The sequence below is a fragment of the Mizuhopecten yessoensis genome, unplaced genomic scaffold, assembly GCF_002113885.1.
Source record: "Mizuhopecten yessoensis strain PY_sf001 unplaced genomic scaffold, ASM211388v2 scaffold993, whole genome shotgun sequence".
Taxonomy (NCBI): domain Eukaryota; kingdom Metazoa; phylum Mollusca; class Bivalvia; order Pectinida; family Pectinidae; genus Mizuhopecten; species Mizuhopecten yessoensis.
The window spans coordinates 44,019-63,658 of record NW_018403824.1 but is presented as its reverse complement, the minus strand read 5'-3'; the positions used below and the strand labels follow the sequence as shown (position 1 = coordinate 63,658).

The 19,640-nt window shown below is 37.6% G+C and overlaps 1 protein-coding gene across 2 annotated transcripts in view; it reads right to left on the bottom strand.

The window, feature by feature from the left end:
• Positions 1-933: 933 nt before the first annotated feature.
• The window catches only part of LOC110455973 (repulsive guidance molecule A-like), a 54,558-nt gene continuing 35,851 nt past the window's right edge, over positions 934-19,640 (bottom strand). For both annotated transcript variants that reach the window (XM_021506464.1, XM_021506455.1), the window contains one exon: positions 934-13,589. In XM_021506464.1, coding sequence (XP_021362139.1) covers positions 12,885-13,589 — 705 coding nt within the window. In that variant the 3' untranslated portion in view covers positions 934-12,884. The remainder of the gene's footprint in view (positions 13,590-19,640) is intronic.

The following is a 19,640-nucleotide window of genomic DNA, read 5'->3' as shown; positions in this document are numbered from 1 at the left end:
ACACACAAAAAAGGAATTTGCGCGTTTGCTTTCTATATTTCCTAAATTCAACACCATTTATTCAGCATCTATATATTACACAGATGATTTCAAAAACCAGTAGATTATTTGAATTTGACAGAAAGCTTAATGTTAGATGTCTAGTGTAGCGTAAGGAAACGCGTACCCTCCAGGAGCATCCGATATTCTGGTAAACAATGATATCTTATTTTGGTGCCCTGTTGTCTTTTCGTAGCTGCTTCCAATTACGTTTTCGTTCTTGCGTTTTGACATTGGTGTGGTATGTTTAGTTTTTCTTTTACTTACATTTAGGTGATGCATAGAATATAATTTCGAGTTTATCCTAATTATTTATCAATTTGTAAAAGATGATTTAAATGCCACTGTCACGCTTTTTGACAACTGACTGAATAATTATTTAACGAAGTGTTATATTATATTCCAACCATACGTTAGTTTTATACAGCGATTAAACGACAACGCTTTAATGTCCATGTAACGTAAGTCAGTCACAAACCTACAAGAATCCCTTATGATTGTCATAAAGAAAAAATGTCAAAAAGTCTCGAATGCGAAAGAATTTCAATCAGCTCATATCCAAATATGTGTCTTTGGTACTGTTCGCCGATTATACAATTCTTACGCTTGACCGGAATCCAGCTTCAGTCACGTGGGGAGCTTAGATCTCCTCGGGTCGTTTGTGTTTGCTTCAGTTCGAGTAAAGGTTACTTCAACCATGAATTCCTGATGTAGTGCGGTTTGTTTGCTTTTGCAGTCTTTATAAAAGAAAGCGTGTAGGATATCATCAACATAACAAATATGCAAATCTATCAACCATGGAGTAAGAGTTTTTCATAATAACGTCCCGTTCGTCTCCGTGTACCAATTAAATGATGCAGTAACATTTAACACAACATATAACGAACACAATAATTAAAATTTTTAATTTTAATTTTTTTTCATGGAGTTTTTTCTCTATTTTAATATCCATGTTTGCTATAACACAGATCAAACATTCATGGCATCATCACAAAATACACAAGTTCGGTGAAGGCATGTAAGGGCATCGAAAAGGCAGACAATCACTATAATAAGTTAATATCATTCTTTGAAAATGAGGAGTATCCACAGAAATTGACAATAAGATTAAACCCTTCCCGAGTGTTTTCGATAGCTTATGTGTCGGCTTCTTCGTGGTTTTATCAAAGCAGCCTTCCCTTGATTAATAACTACTCCCCTAAACGGTCACTAACATAGTGTAACTAGTTTTGACAATAGAAATATCACTGTATCGTACCACACTTGATCCTCGCTTTATTCCCCGGATTAGAACACAATAACACAGGTATATACAGCCACGGTAAACCCCCGTGGTGAGCCCCCGCAGTACGGTTTTATCAGCTGCAATCTCTTGTAACATAAACAAATGCAAATTCTCTTGTGAAGTTTGAGGCTATCGCTAGTGTCAGAACTGCTTTGATAAATAGGAGGTCTGTGCTTGCACCTGTGAATGAGGATTCTGACCTACTCGTTTCCCCCGCCTAACGCTACGGTTTATCAGTCAAAACACTGCTAACTTCGTTAGTTCTTCTCAACATCAGCACGAGAATAGTTTCCTTTACCATAGCCTATTTTCGGTAGAATTCGCGTTACTCACGGTCCTAATAAAAGACCCCGAAGCGAGAAATTAACGTGCTCACATCCTTGTATAATAGAATACGGTAACTACGTCGGGGAGAACGCAGGGTTGTGTGCTATAAAAACAATTTTCTCCCTTAATAAAAGTAATGCCTTGATGTATTAGAACATATGCACTTTAACAGGCTATTGTATGTAAAACACAGTATAAAGTGCCAGATAATGTGTTCCATCACATCTCGTTGCAGCCCCACGAAGCACCCCTTACTCTAAAATCGTGAAATACTAAACTGACCTGGTAATCGCTTGAGACATGAAACAGACCCTATCCGATAAATTACAGTAGAAAGTCGCCCAACACACCTGCCTGCTCAGCTTCATTAATAATGCCTGAAGAAGACGTCTTTTTCTTCTATTCTTAGACATCCACGCGTACTGGTCACTAGCAGGACAGGGATGGATGAAATCAAAACACAATCCCAGCAATGCCTTGAAGAACCAAAGTACTGGCTGACATTAGTTGGGACAGAAGGAGCTGGCATGCCTGAGCACGTGCAGTAGTCTCCTAGAGTACGTAAGTGTTGTGGTTTTACACAGCCATTCAGCGTTGGTGAAGGAACCCGAACATAAGCTAAAACAGGTGAATAGAAGTAGAGGAAGTGTAAAACCCATACCCCCATTTCTACGCGTGTACAACCCCCTCACCCCAGGGACTGGTACAGATAGCAGGGAAGTGACCCTCATCCCAGGGACTGGTAGAGATAGCAGGGAAGTGACCCTCATCCTCCCTCGAGAGTAGGCAGGCTTGGGTGTATGGTAGATTTTACGTGCCTCGTAACTCCCCCAGTTCCAACATCCTATCTGAGGGTGAAACGGAATGTAATACATGTGACTAAAAATTACCACCAAAACAGAACCATATGTTAAGTTTTCGTACTTTCACGATAGCGAAACGGGCTACTCTTGATAGCGTTAGGATGTGTTGAGAACGGAGAAGGTAGGGCAAAAAAAAGCCCAGGATTTTAGACATTCAAACATTTCACGCCCATACAGTCTTGAAGTAATGTATTCCAACAATTCACTTAAATTTTTACGGCTATTATCTACTCCGTACCCTGCCACAATTACATTCCCCTGAGATGGAATTAAATAGTTCTTACTTCATCTAAAATTACAATCTGGCAAGACCTTGTTCTAGTTGGGAATGTTTTTATACACTTTTGAATTCTTAAATGTGGTTTGCAGCTGGGTGATATATTACAGGGCTGGTTAATTTTGAAATATCTATTTTCCTACAAAATTAAACCTGTCGCATATCTTTTACTTTTTTTAAAACTCTAAATGGACTAAACAATGATTACAGATGTGATATACATTTTAGTAACGCTGCTGACTTCCCCATTCAAACAAAATAGCCAGGTTCCAAGGTGAACAGCGAGGACATTTAACTCCTAATGTTAAAACTCTCAGATGTTAACAGGTCAAAATGATGAAAATAGGCAAATAAATCTTGAGATGATACTGTTTAAATACAGAACGGAACACCGATGTACGTTTGAACCAGGCATCATTAGCATACAAATTTATCCTCAATGACTCGGCCCTTCAGAAATTAAAACGCTACACACACATAAACCTTTCTCCGACTTGACAGCCTTGCGCCCTCGTGCTGCCTCGATAAAGAGTAGCTATGATTTAATATGGCTATCTCCATATGAATTCCAAATATGTCCCCAAATTAGATAATCGTATCTCGAATTTTCATCTCTGAAATATCAAGTGATAGTCTATCTCGGTATAATCACAGATCCCGCTTGGGTCATCTGCCAGATAAATAAGGGAGTCCAAGTGTTGGAGAATATACCACTAACATAAATATATGTGTCACCCCGCCTGTCGTACATTATTCCTGGCATCTAAAGTGGAAACATTTACGGAACAATACGTTTCAAAATACGAAAATACGTTGAAAAATCTTTTAAGAGTTTTAAGAGTAAAGAAAGAATCGGATATCTTTGATTTGGTAGTATTCAAGATGTCCGACACAAGCACGTACCATGAGACATCATTCAATGTCAGAAACTGTGTTTAAGTCAATCCACGAATACATACATAGTATCACTCATCAATTATAGAGATCTCAAGAGTACACGCTTACCACGCACCTGTAGCGATGTGTAACATATTCCTAATTAACACACCAGATATATACGTAGCTTTGTTACACATAATTATCATCAGAGAAACGGGACATCTACCTTATTCGTATATTATTGCTCTGACAATGATAAATGGCTAACAAATACGCACCTTTGACTTTAGGAAGTCCTTCTCGCCCATAAGAGAGAGACCCTCCTCACACCGTATACATCTACACACGCATAAGTCATAGTATCACATCGCTTAGATAGTAATTATACAGATCTTAATAAGTTCAGCAATTATGTTGATAACTTATGTGTAATACTTTCAATACTGTTCTATTAATTCTGTCAATTATAAATGCTAGGTTTCGGTGAAACAGGTAAGGAATTTTATAATAGCCCTCCACAGTAATGTCTTCGAGAGTGTATATAGTAAGTAAATAAAGTTATGTTTTTTTGTGATTTCAGATGAAATTAACATATATTGTGTTGCGTGTTTTTATACATGGAATAGTTCCACTAGCGTCAGCTATAACAATGAAGTACCGACCCTGTGGTTATAGTATGAATGAGTATGATCTTATCTCTTCGGAAGTCGTCTATGCACTTAATATACTAATCATACATAAATGTTTTATCTTTTCTTCAATAGGAACACGGTAATGTAGGGGAAATGATAGGCTAGGTCCGTAATACATATCACTATGGTATGCGAATGTTGCAAAATCAAAACGTTTTATAAGATAAAACAATCATTGAAGTTAATTTGTGTTCATTCATTTTTGCTTCAGAATAAAATTATACCATTCAAGGTTTTGTGATGTATTATTAATTTTCAAAGACGTTATGCAGTATAAAGATTTAGCATACTATTACACTTTTTTTCTTTGTTGCTCTAGTTTTACAGATTTTAAATTAGAGTTAAATAAATTCGCACAGCTATCTTATAAAACACCTTTTTCATATTAAAAGTAATTCGTCCAAAGCTTATTTTATAATGTCCTAATGTAGACACTTCCGTTTTATGTGTTATATATCTAGATGGCTAAGATAAATGATTTCATACAATTATTATAAAATTTCACACGTACATACACACAGTCATATTCCGTTATCTTGAGATCTGCATGTTACGATCCCTATCACAGAAGGAGAGTGCCCTAGCTGATAACATATTTCGACAACTTACCCTTAGTGCAAACGTAATTCTTCTCCATATATTAATTGGTATAAATATTTCTATGAATGTATAAAAAACACCATTTTATATCAGTTAAAATTAATCTTGCAGATGGATATAATTCGTATCCCTGGTATTATTTTTTTACAAACATTTATAAGACATTTTTATGGCGTTAAGCCGACTAAACATGATGCCAGCGGGCAGTGTAGGAAGAAGGGGTCTTTATGACACAAGTGACAAGCGCCTGAGTGACAATGATGGAAAACGTCCCACCTTTGCCACCAGGCGTGTTATGTATTGCCCTAATGCTGTACGGCGGCCGGTAATCAGGGGGCTACACAACAAGATGGATCTATTAGTCTACCACTAAGTACTGGTCGTATAGTTTACATCTCAAAGGTGTGTACTAATAAGAAACAAAAAATATACAAGCCCCAGGTGTGACACAGAGGCGAGAAAACTTCGTTCTTGAATGACACAGAGAACATTCATGGTAATAACTGTTTTAGCTTAGTTTGCTTTTAGTCTATAAGTATATGCAAAGTTTCTTAAATCTTTTGAACACCTTTAGAAGCTGATGATAATTTGAGGAATGTCTAAATGTAAATGACTGTGTAGAAATAATTCGAGCCTTCTTAATATAGGACTTAAAACTTCAAGAGAAGTATAGCTATTACTTTTTCTTTCGCGAATTCAAATCTTTGCGTAGAAAAAAGTTTGGAGAAAAGGTCACAAAAAAAATATTCACTATAACTATCCAGATCACCGATGCATTAAATGAACAGCTTCCGAGCTTAAAATTCCATCATCATTAAATGAAATCCTGGAGGAAATAAAATAAATAGATTGTGCCAAACACGTCTCTCTAGTAACCTTCAATATCGTGAACAATGCCTCTTTTTCTGGGTTAAATCGAACCCATATTCACCTGTGTCATTCTAGTAATGATCATACCACGATCGGTATCGTAGTATGACCACAACATGAAGCGCCAAACAATACATTTAAAGGGGAAAGCCTGAACTGCACTATGTGGGCCATTACAGAATGTAGAAGCTCGGGCTATTTTTCATGCCTAGCCCCCATTGCCTATGTGCAATCATTGCAAGGGTCATTTCATAGCGACCTTTTAATCTATATGCGCTTTAAGAAAATATCTTTAGTCAGGTACGGGGGGTAACCCGAGATTATTGAGGGTCGGTGATATTTCAGGCCAAACCTCGGAAGTCGGCATTCGTGTTCAGTGAGTAAGACCGTACAGAGCAAACCCCACGACAATCACGCAACACCGAGACCGATCGACTGACATAGGCAAAACATTGATTAACCATGTCGTCCCCCCTACCACTTTGGAATGGACCCTTCCTTACTTTGATTCGGGTAATTCCATAGGGAGACGAATGCATGAAACGTTTGATACACTGTGACCTCAGATGATCTGGATCATGCCACAAACGGGAGAATAGGTATAAAATGGTTTATATATTAAAGGTGATCTTCAGCTGACTGAACTGGTATGATCAAATATTAAATTTCATTTATACCTAACACTAGCCACCATAACGCTGGATGTGTATGGGACGTTATACTTGTACAATTCAATAGCGTGCCAGAACTAGGAGCATGATAGTCTTTGTACTCATGTCCCCGGCGATACGTTTACCTCAGGAGAAAAATGTACATATAATGACACAATATCACACTATTCAGAACACAGGTGGCTTCAAAGCCAAGGCGCAAACGTATATTCATAACAGTTGGCATGTCCTTTAGACTGAACCTCTATATTGTATCTGACACTAATGGCTGTTTTGCAGGACATTCATTTCTCTCAGTCGGCCATATCATGTGTGGCTAACATCAACCTGGGTGGAAGGCATCAAACTTCAGAACCAACTGCACACATGCAGCGATTTTTTATGTAAATATGCATATATACATTACCAACCTACATGAATTCATCTATTTAAAATTTCACAACTGTCTAAACAATTTAGGCGACATTTATGCGGGACGTGAAAAGGTATAAGACGAAGAATGTATATACAGTATGTAAATTCGAGAGAGTGCAGCACGGCCTACACTTGTACATCAGGTCAGACTTCTCTTGCCAGCATATATAACTCAGCAATAACACAATTGCTTAACGGGACATTGGCCACAGCATTTAGTTTCAAAGAAAATTGAGAGTGACATAGGATCTGATTGCTTAATGAGGGCAATTAACAATAACAGATTAGGCGATTGGTTATGAATTAAGGCAATGGAAGGTTGTAACAGGACATCGGATTGGTTATGAATAACAGCGATTGGATGTAAAGGGGATTCTGACTTGCTACACGAGTCTGATACAGCGGGCCAGTACCGGTTATAACGTTGATATGTACCAGACTACAGCTGCAGCTTTGATATACTAGTACATGTGGATTTAATTTGTAAACTTGCTATATATCTCTATTTGAGAGTTTCAATTTCACAAAGCCTTTAAGACTTCACAGTTGTTTCCTATTAACTATCTGCCATTTCTCTCTTTGTTGTTCCTATAAAATGTGTACATTACGTGATAATATGGCACCCACATTGTTGGAAGTGTGGTTCGTAATAATCGAGTGAAAATAGCTGTTCCCTTTCTATGCCGTTGGTTAAATAATTTACAAAGTTTATTAGCGTAACCTAGACAACCTCTAAGAATGATGTGATGACTATTTGTGTTTGAAGCATCTACAGTGTGAACACGAGGTAGGAGTCACACTCTGACATTCCAAATACCGAATCCAGGAGGGAGATTAAACGTCAACATACCAGCTAAACATATCTCGGTTCACAGTGTGCACAACTTGACAAAACCCATACTACCCTCGCCAGCTATTTCTGTTATTACACGGAGAAGAAAAAAAAGATGATGGCGGAGAAAAGGCACACGATAAAATTCATAAACATCGAGTCGGATTTAACGACGCAAAATGTAAAAAAAAATCTCAAAACCTCAATTTCTGTGTCTATGAATTTTGACAATATCATGTTTTGACAAAAATGAATACGTCATGTTTTCACAGATTATTTCCCTCAGTTTTCTATTTAGCCAACAGGACTTTCTAGCATTGATTTTTCAGAGATCAAGCAAACATGATTGAACCTTTACACGTTTATTTTCCTAGTTCTAGCCAATATGACTGAATCTCTCTCCCAAGTCTAGATGGCCAGGGTTCATCAAGCTATAATACTGTCACCGAGGTCGGGTTTGTTGTCAACTATTAAATGCGGATACTAAACTTTTGTTTGCCCTATTGCCCTAGCAAACAATGAGAGTCTGAAACATATGATTGATGTACTTAATGGTACCTGCTCCATTTTACATAACTATTTTTCTTTTCCGTTTCCTAAACACAAAATAAATCCATTAACATTAATTTTGCAGTACTGAAGGATATTTTCAAGACGGTTGTTAACACGTTGCCTGTGAACACTATATGAAATATGAGATTTCTTTTATATTCATCTTGAAAGTAAAAACTACACTCGACAAAAATATATTTTAAAGCCCGTTTTTTTGTGGAGTGCATTCTTGTACTGAAATGTGAGACTGACCATCCAGGGGTTGTACAAGCTAGCACTAGGTCTAAACATCACATTTGGAGGGGATGGGTCAAATCTTCTTTGTGCTTTTTAAAAGCTCGAGATCAGAAACGGCTATAAAATAAATTATATGATACTTCTCCGTTGGTATGACATAGGTCCTCCATTCCCGAGATTTACTGCTCAATTACAACCGGGCCAATGGAGAAGGGGATAGTGAGGCACCTAGGGAAAACCCCAGGTCTACTACACAAACTAAATTTGTTAAAGTTTACACCTTAGTTCCTAACATCTTTAACCTTACATAATATAGTTTGTAATATATCGTCCCTAAAACTTTTTTTTCTTTAAGAAGAATTAAGCCACATTTATCAATCACAAACATTAGGTTTAAATTCTTTAGATCAGATAGACATTGATTTACGGAAGAGGCAAATAAAGGGGTAAATGTATTCTTTAACACATGGAATTGTTAAAAGTATGAAATATTTATGTGATGTCCTTCCTTTCTCTGATAGATAAGCATTTCTGAATACATCCATTAGTCTCAATCTATACTACTACAGATTATATGACAGAGGAACTATGTAAAGGTGTTAACACTGTGATAATCACCTTGAATTCTACAAAGGATTCATTTCAAATCCTGTCTTTACCACAGAGGTGAGATGGTTCACATCTTTGTTCTTTGTGAAATGCCTCTTACTGTGTTTATTGGGCATAACTTAATATTTGGCAATGAGAATATATTACGAATGTTATGTATCCCATTACGTTTGAATAGTGTGTATTGTGACAAATAAACCCCAACAAAAATCAAAATTTAAGTGTAGCATGAAAACATCAAAGAAAACACAAAAACTTTAAAATTTGTCAGTGGAACTTTGCCAAATCAAAACACCCTCAAATGTAAAAACATACTCTTGGATATTTGGATGATTTTTTTTATCTCCTCTATTTTTTTCAGCTTCTGAATAAGTTGTGCAACTGCCAACACTTCTTTTAACCAAGGAACCTTTGAAAAGGTTAGAAGCTGCCAAAAAGGCCATAAAATGTACATTACCTTTTATATCAGTTACAGAATTTCCCCCTGACTGGCCCCCCGTAAATATGTATGTATATATACTCAACTCACACTAACTACTTGTGCAGGTGTGCACATCAAACCTAGGAAGATTGAGTTCATGATAAGGCCTCCTAAACACTACAGCACACAAGATATAGAGGGAAGACCGAGAACGCTCTCAACCATATAGCCATAAAAATCTGGCTGAAGGAGAGAGAGTCGGGGCTCCAAGCTGGTATAGAGAAAGAAGGGGCAAACGTAGCTCCTCAAGGGTGTATAGTCCTGCCAACACATGTGGGGGAACACTGATATGTCACCGGTTGTGGGGCCACAGTTACAGAACAAATACACGTGTCCTTGTCTTGCCATTCACAACCCCAAGGATATAGTACAGTGATGTAAAAACGCTCCGACTCAATAAAACGGAGGTGCTTGAGCTGTCTCTGTAACTGCTCCAGCGGGTTTATAAAGGGTTTAAGACTCTCTAAAGCGTAAACATATTATATTTCTGAAGCAGTTATAATAAATCTAGGTCTGAATTATGGACTGTTATTCAGGGCTTTTAAAAAAAAAATCAAACAGTAAAAAATTTGAATCAAAAATGGGTTCTATACCTTTCTATACCTATAAAATAACTTCAGCATTAATATTTGGGAAAAGGGACATTTACAGGAGTGCATTGTGTAAACCAACAAACCGACAGATTGTTTGCACTGCTTGACTTCAAACAGTTTTTAAACACTCATATACATTTACTAGTTATATACCACTTTTTCTTATACATTCGATTAAATCCATACGGATCTTTCCGAAGGGTCTTATCAAAATTTATAATTACATTCTCCTTATATCATCAATGACTGGCAGTTGTGGCCTTATAGAATGAACTTGACAGTGTGGAGACTTGGAATGAACGCAGTGAAACGATAATATTTGAAACCGTATTTAAGGTAACATTCACTTTTACACCCAACAACCTTGGCGTATCTATGGAAACACATTTCATTTTTGCGGATGGATATAGAATCTTAGCAATTAACTACACAAAGTGTGTAAGGGCCAAGTGAACTGTTTTAAGTAGACATGGTATTGGCAGACTGATATTTTCCAGTACTTAACATTTGTAACCTATCCCAACAGAATCCCAACTGTTCCCACTTGTAGCATTCAGGAATTAGCATCCAGGATTATATTTGGCCTATCACCCCAGTCTTGACAATGCCCTGGCTGGTACTAAACGGGCCAATTCTGGTTCAATAACACGACTCATTTCCCTTTTCTACCCAGGTCAGTGCAGGAGAAGAAAAGATTTTGGCAAGTCCTTTCATAACGTACCAACAAAAGCCAGCGGAGAGGTGAAAGGAAATATTTTAAACCTCGTACACCTGACCAAGGAGATGAAACATTCCCCTACCCACTTGAACCAGACTCTGTGTGTCAATTTTTTTTTTAAATTGAAAATCTTTCCGTGGTCAACAAGACTTTAGAGAACTTAAACTGTCCATAGGACCATGTTTGTCAATGAGAGGGACAAAGCGTGGATTTCTGTCTGTGTGTGTGCCCATACCCGCCCTCTTCCCCTTATCATTGTACCGATATAACAATGGCTGCCTTTAAGAAAAGTTTTATGAGAGCACGGCCAGGGTCAGAGTTTCCAGCCTTTTCAACCTTTTCATGGTACATGCCTTCACCGACTTGCATTACAGTTTTTATGGCTCACCGAAGTAAAATGCCCTACCCCTGTACAAACAGAGGTCATTGCTTTGGTTAAGAGTTGTCTTATTTCAACTCAGAAAAAAAGGTTCATTCAATTTATACCACAATAAAATTCACTTAATTAGAATTTACATTCTTAACTTCCACACTCCCCATCTCTCAGCAGACTTGATACACACACTTAGCAATACCATCCTCTCCTCAGACACACCAAAGTAGACAATTTTGGTCAACTATATTGGAAGAGAAGACACAATGAGGAATACTTTCCTGAGAAAGTTACGATGCCCTTGATACTTTTTTTTATCTTCGTTTCAACATACTGATGCGTACTCTGATCTGTATTTACAGGTTAAGGGAATCGGTCCAAAAATAGTACTGTATGTACATCGGAGCAGAGACTATGTCTCTGATCTGAGAGGTCTTTTATGCTCTTTTGACGATACACTTTCAACTTACATGTTCAGTCTTTCCTTGTGATAATAAGTTCATTGGGTGATTATCTTTTAATCCCATTTGCAAGGAATGCATAGGTGTTAAAAAATCATAACAGATATTCAATCATATAAAAAAGAGTTTTTTTTGACTTTCATAAATATCATTATATACAATATATGGCCAAATATACAAAATATCCATGTGTGGACTGAATTATGTGCATGAACAAAAACTTAAAGATTATTTTTTTCATAAAACCCCCCAACATATATATCAAAATAATCTTTCCCATATTAAATTTTAGTTTAAAATATGCCACCATATACACGTTACAAATAGGGTTTTAACTTTGTTTTTCATATTAAATTACTGAATGTTCATGACTCTCGAAAAATAACTTTTTCATTTTCAGAATCGTAGTAAAACTGAAATCAATTTGTGTATTTTTATGAAATTTAATTAAATGCTCTTCTTGTGTTCCTAGCTTCCAATATACTTGATTAACATAACATATTCCATTAGGCTTTCCACAGAAACATTTACGCACCAAACACATTCACACGGTTAACACGTAGCACCCAGTTTAGCCTCCTTTTGAATTTATCACATATTCCGTTAACGTTACACAGCGTCAATTATTCAATAATTCTCAACATATCATTCCTTGATTTTCCTTTAATTATCTCCCTTTCACTCGTCACGCTCATTTCCATACACTTTGTATGCAATATATATTTATATATATGTATTCTATATACAGATATATACAAGATAAAACATTGTTTGGACATGCGGGACAGATGAACAGGTTTTTGGTGGGTCAACAAAACAAAGTCCTACCATTTGTTTGGACTTGGAGGAATAAGAAGATATTTCCTCTGATTGGCTTTAGCAATATGCAAATGAGGACTTGATTATGAGAATGTAAATATGATGAATGTGATGATGAGCTTAATGATGAGTTAGTCATACCTGATAACAACAGCTTGGCATCCGTGACAACAGTCATGTGACACAGACATATGGATGAGGCTACGATGTTCGGAAGAATTCACAAATGCTAAGTAAGGTAAGTAAGTAGAGGTATTTCACAGGTGGATGAGAGACCTGTGCCACACCTGTGTTATACTGGGTGGTACTGGTGCCACAGACACAGCAGAATTGTTAATACTAAAATCCTAAACGATGATGTGTAGTTAGTCCTGAAGGTGGCAGCACTGCTGTGCATGTTGTCATACCTTGAGAGGTCTGTGCGATTTGTTTGTGTCTGCCTCATTTCTGGTGTGAGCTCGATGAGGTCTTGCCATGCCTGATATGCAGACACGGTGAAGACCTTATCCCCCGTTGTCATGAGATCGAACACACACGAATCGAAATAAAAATCCACTACTTTGGCTTTTTTACACAAATTTACGGCATCTGACCGCTGCATTTCAATGCTATCACTACTTGCACCGGTAGGAGGTAAAATTTTGTTTTTCTTTTCTGCTAAATACTTTTGATAATTAATCCGTTCTTGTTGCGGACAACCACGCACACACAATTCCAACACATCCTCTTCCCTGCTTTTATTTATCACTTCCTGTGGCATTTTGATCGCGAAGGTGAAATACCGACCTATTTGGCGAACCACAATTGTTGTGTCTATAAACCTAAGGTAGATTTTTATATGTTTACCAGGTTCTATTTCGTACAATCTCACACTGTTGTCTGGGCCGTAGGTAGTACTACCATCATCAAACGACCCCGGTAGATTGTCTGTTTGTGCAGCATAGGTCACAAATCGGTGAGCCGCACAATCTTCATTTTTCTTTATCACAACTGTAAGCTGTAAAAATAGAACAAAAAACATTATTAATATATACTTTACTCAATTGCGTTTACAAAGTTATGTGATTATAGTGAAATACTATAATTATTGTTGCTCATCCATCAACAAGGACAGATAGCAAATGAAGCAACCAGGTTTTATAGTCACATACAATATACATGTAATATGTCCTAGCACTGGTGGCTTATAGCAACAGTTATATACTATACAGCCCGTACAATACATATAACCATATATACAGCAAGAAAACAATTATTGAGGATTCAGTCTGGCCATTCCACTTTCATGTTAAGATAGATACCATTCTGTCCCTTTAATAAGAAGCTTAAAAGACTGATTCAAACTGTCAAAAGGAAACTTTAAATTGAAAGATGGGTTATGAAAAGGTAGAGTGTCAAATAGTGATCGAAAATGTGAGAGATGGAGGTGGAAATGGTTGCGCCGAGTGTGGGAGATGGAGGTGGAAATGGTTGCGCCGAGTGTGAAAGTAGAGGTGGAAATGGTTGCCCCGAGTGTGAGAGTAGAGGTGGAAATGGTTGTGCCGAGTGTGAGAGTGTGAGAGTAGAGGTGGAAATGGTTGAGCCGAGTGTGAGAGTAGAGGTGAAAATGGTTGCGCCGAGTGTGAGAGTAGAGGTGGAAATGGTTGTGCCGAGTGTGAAAGTAGAGGTGGAAATGGTTGTGCGGAGTGTGAGAGTGTGAGAGTAGAGGCGGAAATGGTTGTGCCGAGTGTGAGAGTGTGAGAGTAGAGGCGGAAATGGTTGAGCCGAGTGTGAGAGTAGAGGGGAAAATGGTTGCGCCGGGTGTGAGAGTAGAGGTGGAAATGGTTGCGCCGAGTGTGAGAGTAGATGTGGAAATGGTTGCGCCGAGTGTGATGGTAGAGGTGGAAATGGTTGCGCCGAGTGTGAGAGATCGAGGTGGAAATGGTTGCGCCAAGTGTGAGAGATTGAGGTGGAAATGGTTGCGTCGAGTGTGAGAGATCAAGGTGGAAATGGTTGCGCCGAGTGTGAGAGATCGAGGTGGAAATGGTTGCGCCGAGTGTGAGAGATTGAGGTGGAAATGGTTGCGTCAAGTGTGAGAGATCAAGGTGGAAATGGTTGCGCCGAGTGTGAGAGATCGAGGTGGAAATGGTTGCGCCGAGTGTGAGAGATTGAGGTGGAAATGGTTGCGTCAAGTGTGAGAGATCAAGGTGGAAATGGTTGCGCCGACTGTGAGAGATTGAGGTGGAAATGGTTGCGCCGAGTGTGAGAGATTGAGGTGGAAATGGTTGCGTCGAGTGTCAGAGATCGAGGTGGAAATGGTTGCGCCGAGTGTCAGAGATCGAGGTGGAAAATGGTGTGCAAGTTTTGGGACTGAGCTCGAGTGCCTTCCTTAACTCAAACACACCTGATCATGAAGACACATTTGAACTCTTCCAATTCAAAGGTTGGAATAATTCATTATAACATTTCAGGGGTGAATGAGTTCAGTAAGAAATGCAAATCTTTCCCAGTTTTGAATTGATTATGAAAACCTGATCAGTTGGTGAGAATACAAGTCAATAAATGTCTTCTGTTACCAAGTTTTTCTTTTAAAAATGCCAAAGCTTTGCCCCTTTAATTTTGTATATAAATTACGGGTCCAGTACAATGTGTATGATAGTGCCCCCAGGTAAAAAGCGTACCTGTCACAGCCCACCTGTAGATTACAGTGCCTATTGTCCTAACACAGGTGTCCCACTCAGCTTTATTACCTATTGATCACAACAAATTTATCATATCCTACATATGTACACAATCTGTTTAACTTTTTTTCAAAAGAAAAACTATGCCTAAACCGCTGACTGAAATCTAATATGAACAACCCTATATAGCGGCGCGTAACGAGGGCGGTGTATAAAATCAAGGCAGTGTTTAGAAGATTTTAAAGTCCTAATGGTTTACACCGCGTCCTAGATGTAAATCAATGTACTGCAATATAACATGAATGGATGATAGAAAAAAATGCTATCCCCGATTTGACATCATGTCACCCCATCACTGGCACGGATCTAGGTTAAGTTTACTACCTTTTATAGCTTTCCCAAGCAAATATATCTTCTATAAAAAATTCATATAAATTTCACAGAAATATGTTTCCCTTTAAAAAATGTGCCCCCCCCCCCCCCAAACAAAAAAGAATACACTGATTGATTGGGCGACTATAAACATTAAGAAAATATCAGCTGGACAAGACTGTATTACAAATAATAACATAATCTACAATTTTTGAATTGGATTATTAGGAGCAAGTTACCTACCAAATCTGCTACAGTAAAGCTTTAATATGATGTCCCTACTAGTAATTTATATGCAGTACCTTGATATAAGACTCGGAGACCAAGTTCATTTGGCACATTGTTTACTATCAACATACATGTATAAATTCTCTAATTTCTATGTATAACTCTGGTATATATGAGAACTGTCCATGGTAAGAAAGGTGTGTGAGAAATATCTATAACTCTGGTATATATGACAGAACTGTCCATGGTAAGAAAGGGGTGTGAGAAATGTCTATCTTACACCAGTACCCTGCATGTATTTTACATGTGTGACGAATGGGACAACAATGATGTTAAATTACGAGATCTTAAATATTCTGAAATTGTGATGCCTTTTGGTGGTTTCTGAACTAATTCTGATGATTGGAATGGGAGAAAAAACACTTTTTTTATGCTCTGTGGTGTAGGAATTATCAAATTGGTGCAAAACTTGTGGCAGGCCTTGGGTTTCACTCAATTGTTAAAACCTCTTCAATGAAATGTACCTTTTCCCACATGTACACTCCATGGCTTGAAAGAGCTTTAACATCATATGACATTGCCACTATATAACTCTTCCACATTCTGATGGCATTCATAATGTCTATGAATGTTATAAGCCAACTGATGACCCTTGACAGATGGCTGTTGTTTTAATTGCCCAAGCATATATGATAAATGCATTATTTGAGCTAAATGGGTTATGCTGAATAATAATGAGTGTAAGCAGAATTTTCTTTGAGATAAACAGATTCCAAAATTAGTAAATGTAAGTATTGAACTGCTTTCAGTTGGCATTTATAGGAAATATGAACACCAACTGGACAAAATCAAATCCAACACGAAGCACCATTATCTTCTTCAATGAATTTTCTGCCATTTAATCGGCATTCATTTTGTCTTTAAATGCGCTATATAAATGTTGTATATTATTATTATTATATTATTTATCTTATGGAGCACAATGATCTAATATTTTCATGAAACCAACCAACAATTATGAAATTTAAACTGATTCAGATACCCTGGTAAATGGCTCATCTGTTATAAGGGGATTTTTTTGCAAAGTTAAAATACCTAGCAGATGTATAAAAATCAGGATTTGAAAAATTATTCTGATACAGTCATATTGCGATACAATACAATATGTCTGTGTATTGCGATATACCAGTGTTCTGATGTCCCTTGAAAGATAACAGTTGTGCCCCTAAACCCCCAGCAGGTGTGACAATCATTTCTGGTACTCGATACGACCCCACTACCTAGCGATGGTGGTACCAAGTACAACACAGCTGTAACAATGTGTAGCAAGTACAACACAGCTGTAACAATGGTACCACCAAGTACAACACAGCTGTAACAATGGTACCACCAAAGTACAACACAGCTGTAACAATGGTACCCCCAAGTACAACACAGCTGTAACAATGTGTAGCAAGTACAACACAGCTGTAACAATGGTACTACCAAGTACAACACAGCTGTAACAATGTGTACCACCAAGTACAACACAGATGTAACAATGGTACCACCAAAGTACAACACAGCTGTAACAATGGTACCACCAAAGTACAACACAGCTGTAATAATGGTGGTACCAAGTACAACACAGCTGTAACAATGGTGGTACCAAGTACAACACAGCTGTAACAATGGTACCACCAAGTACAACACAGCTGTAACAATGGCGGTACCAAGTACAACACAGCTGTAACAATGGTACCGCCAAAGTACAACACAGCTGTAACAATGGTACCCCCAAGTACAACACAGCTGTAACAATGGTACCACCAAAGGACAACACAGCTGTAACAATGGTACCACCAAGGACAACACAGCTGTAACAATGTGTACCACCAAGTACAACACAGCTGTAACAATGGCGGTACCAAGTACAACACAGCTGTAACAATGGTACCGCCAAAGTACAACACAGCTGTAACAATGGTACCACCAAGGACAACACAGCTGTAACAATGTGTACCACCAAGTACAACACAGCTGTAACAATGGTACCACCAAATACAACACAGCTGTAACAATGTGTAGCAAGTATCTGATGGACCGGCGGGATTCCAGTCTAGTACTCAATCCCCAAGTGATGATCTATCCATCAACTCTGTCACAAAACTGGTCTGAAATCACCACATTTTCCGTTTGTTTTTAATTACACTGCATGGAATTTTGCCAACCTTCTCCTAGACTAAATTCAGTTTTGAGAAAATGTATGGTTAGCCGAGAGTCTAATGAGATGCATCATATTAAATATTTAATTAACGAGAGGAAGTTTATGGAAAACATTACAAATAGTACGTCACAAAATCTTCAGTGACTTGAACATTGAACATTGGTGTGTAGTAGGCTATATATAGTGGTAGATATAAACAGGATTAGAGCAGGTAAACAGCCCAGATCTAGCCTTCCTTCACACAGAAACTATTTCTGAAACTTGTTGACAAAGACAATTCAATAGTGTAAGCTTGAAATCTTTATCTTATTTTTGAATTAGAAGTATAAAATACTGAACCATCTTAACAGTTTATTTTCCTTTATTTTTCAGGAGGTAAATATTCTCGAGTTCAAGTAAAACATCAATAAAAAGGTTAAATATCAAACAATATGTTCTTGCAAACATTTTAACTTCAAAATTTAACTTTGTAAATAAGGTTCATTTTAACTCATTCAGCCCTGAAATTTCATAATGAACTATTCCAAACCTTGAAATAGAAGAGTTCAAATGTGTTGTCAGGGGTGAATGAGTTAAACAGAGATCAAAACAATTAAATCACTAAACATATACCAGAAATAATATGAAGTACCTAATGCAAATTAATGTTTAAGGATCACTGTGCCACTGCAGACATAACATTTGAGAATTCCACTGTGGTTCTCGTATATATGCAGTTACCTCCCCTTAATTTTGTCTCAGATATTATGAACTGTAATGCAACTGGGCCGGGTGCTTCCGTTGACCAGGTAGCTTTGTTGGTTAGAGTGACAGTATAACCAGGGTTCGAATCCTAGTCGGGCCCCAATGCATCTTTTTACACTTAACACACTATTGTTTATTATCTTTTGTTTATTTCATCCCATTTAAGTCCTAGAAGGTATGGGTTTCTTTTCAGAAGTGATTCATCAAAGCTTTAGTCATGATGCAAAAATCAGTTTCAAATGCGTAGTTATCGTTTTTTGCAGTGGTATCCTCTATACAGTACACACTATCAATGACGGAAAAATCAATCGTAAGACAAAATATGTCTGTATATGTTATACGATAAGATATGAGATGCGTGCCATGAAGGCTGCTTAAATATTTTATCCAAGATGTACTGTAAATGGTTGTGATGTCCATGCTTAATCAATAATTTATCAAATATACATTGAATTGTGTGTATTTCATACTTTATAGAAGAGTTACTTTTAGTTTCCTCTACTTGAGTTTGTTCTATATAGCATTAGTTGTGCAACAACAGAACCATTTCTAAGTTGTATGTGTTCCAGAGTCAGCTCTACAATTTTGACCGCTCTTTTAGCTACACAAGCCAAAACAAACTTTTCACATCATCAAATGTTTCCAAGTTTTGCAGGCGAGTTTAAAATCCATTCTAAAATGTTGGATGGTTCAGGTGCAGTGGATAGCACACCTTGCCTTTTACCAAAATGGCCCGGTTTTGATTCCCCGATTGACCATGTAAAGATATTGGATCTGTACCTGTCTGACCATGTAGGTTTTCTCCAGGTAGTCTGGTTTCTTCCCACATCTTAATAAG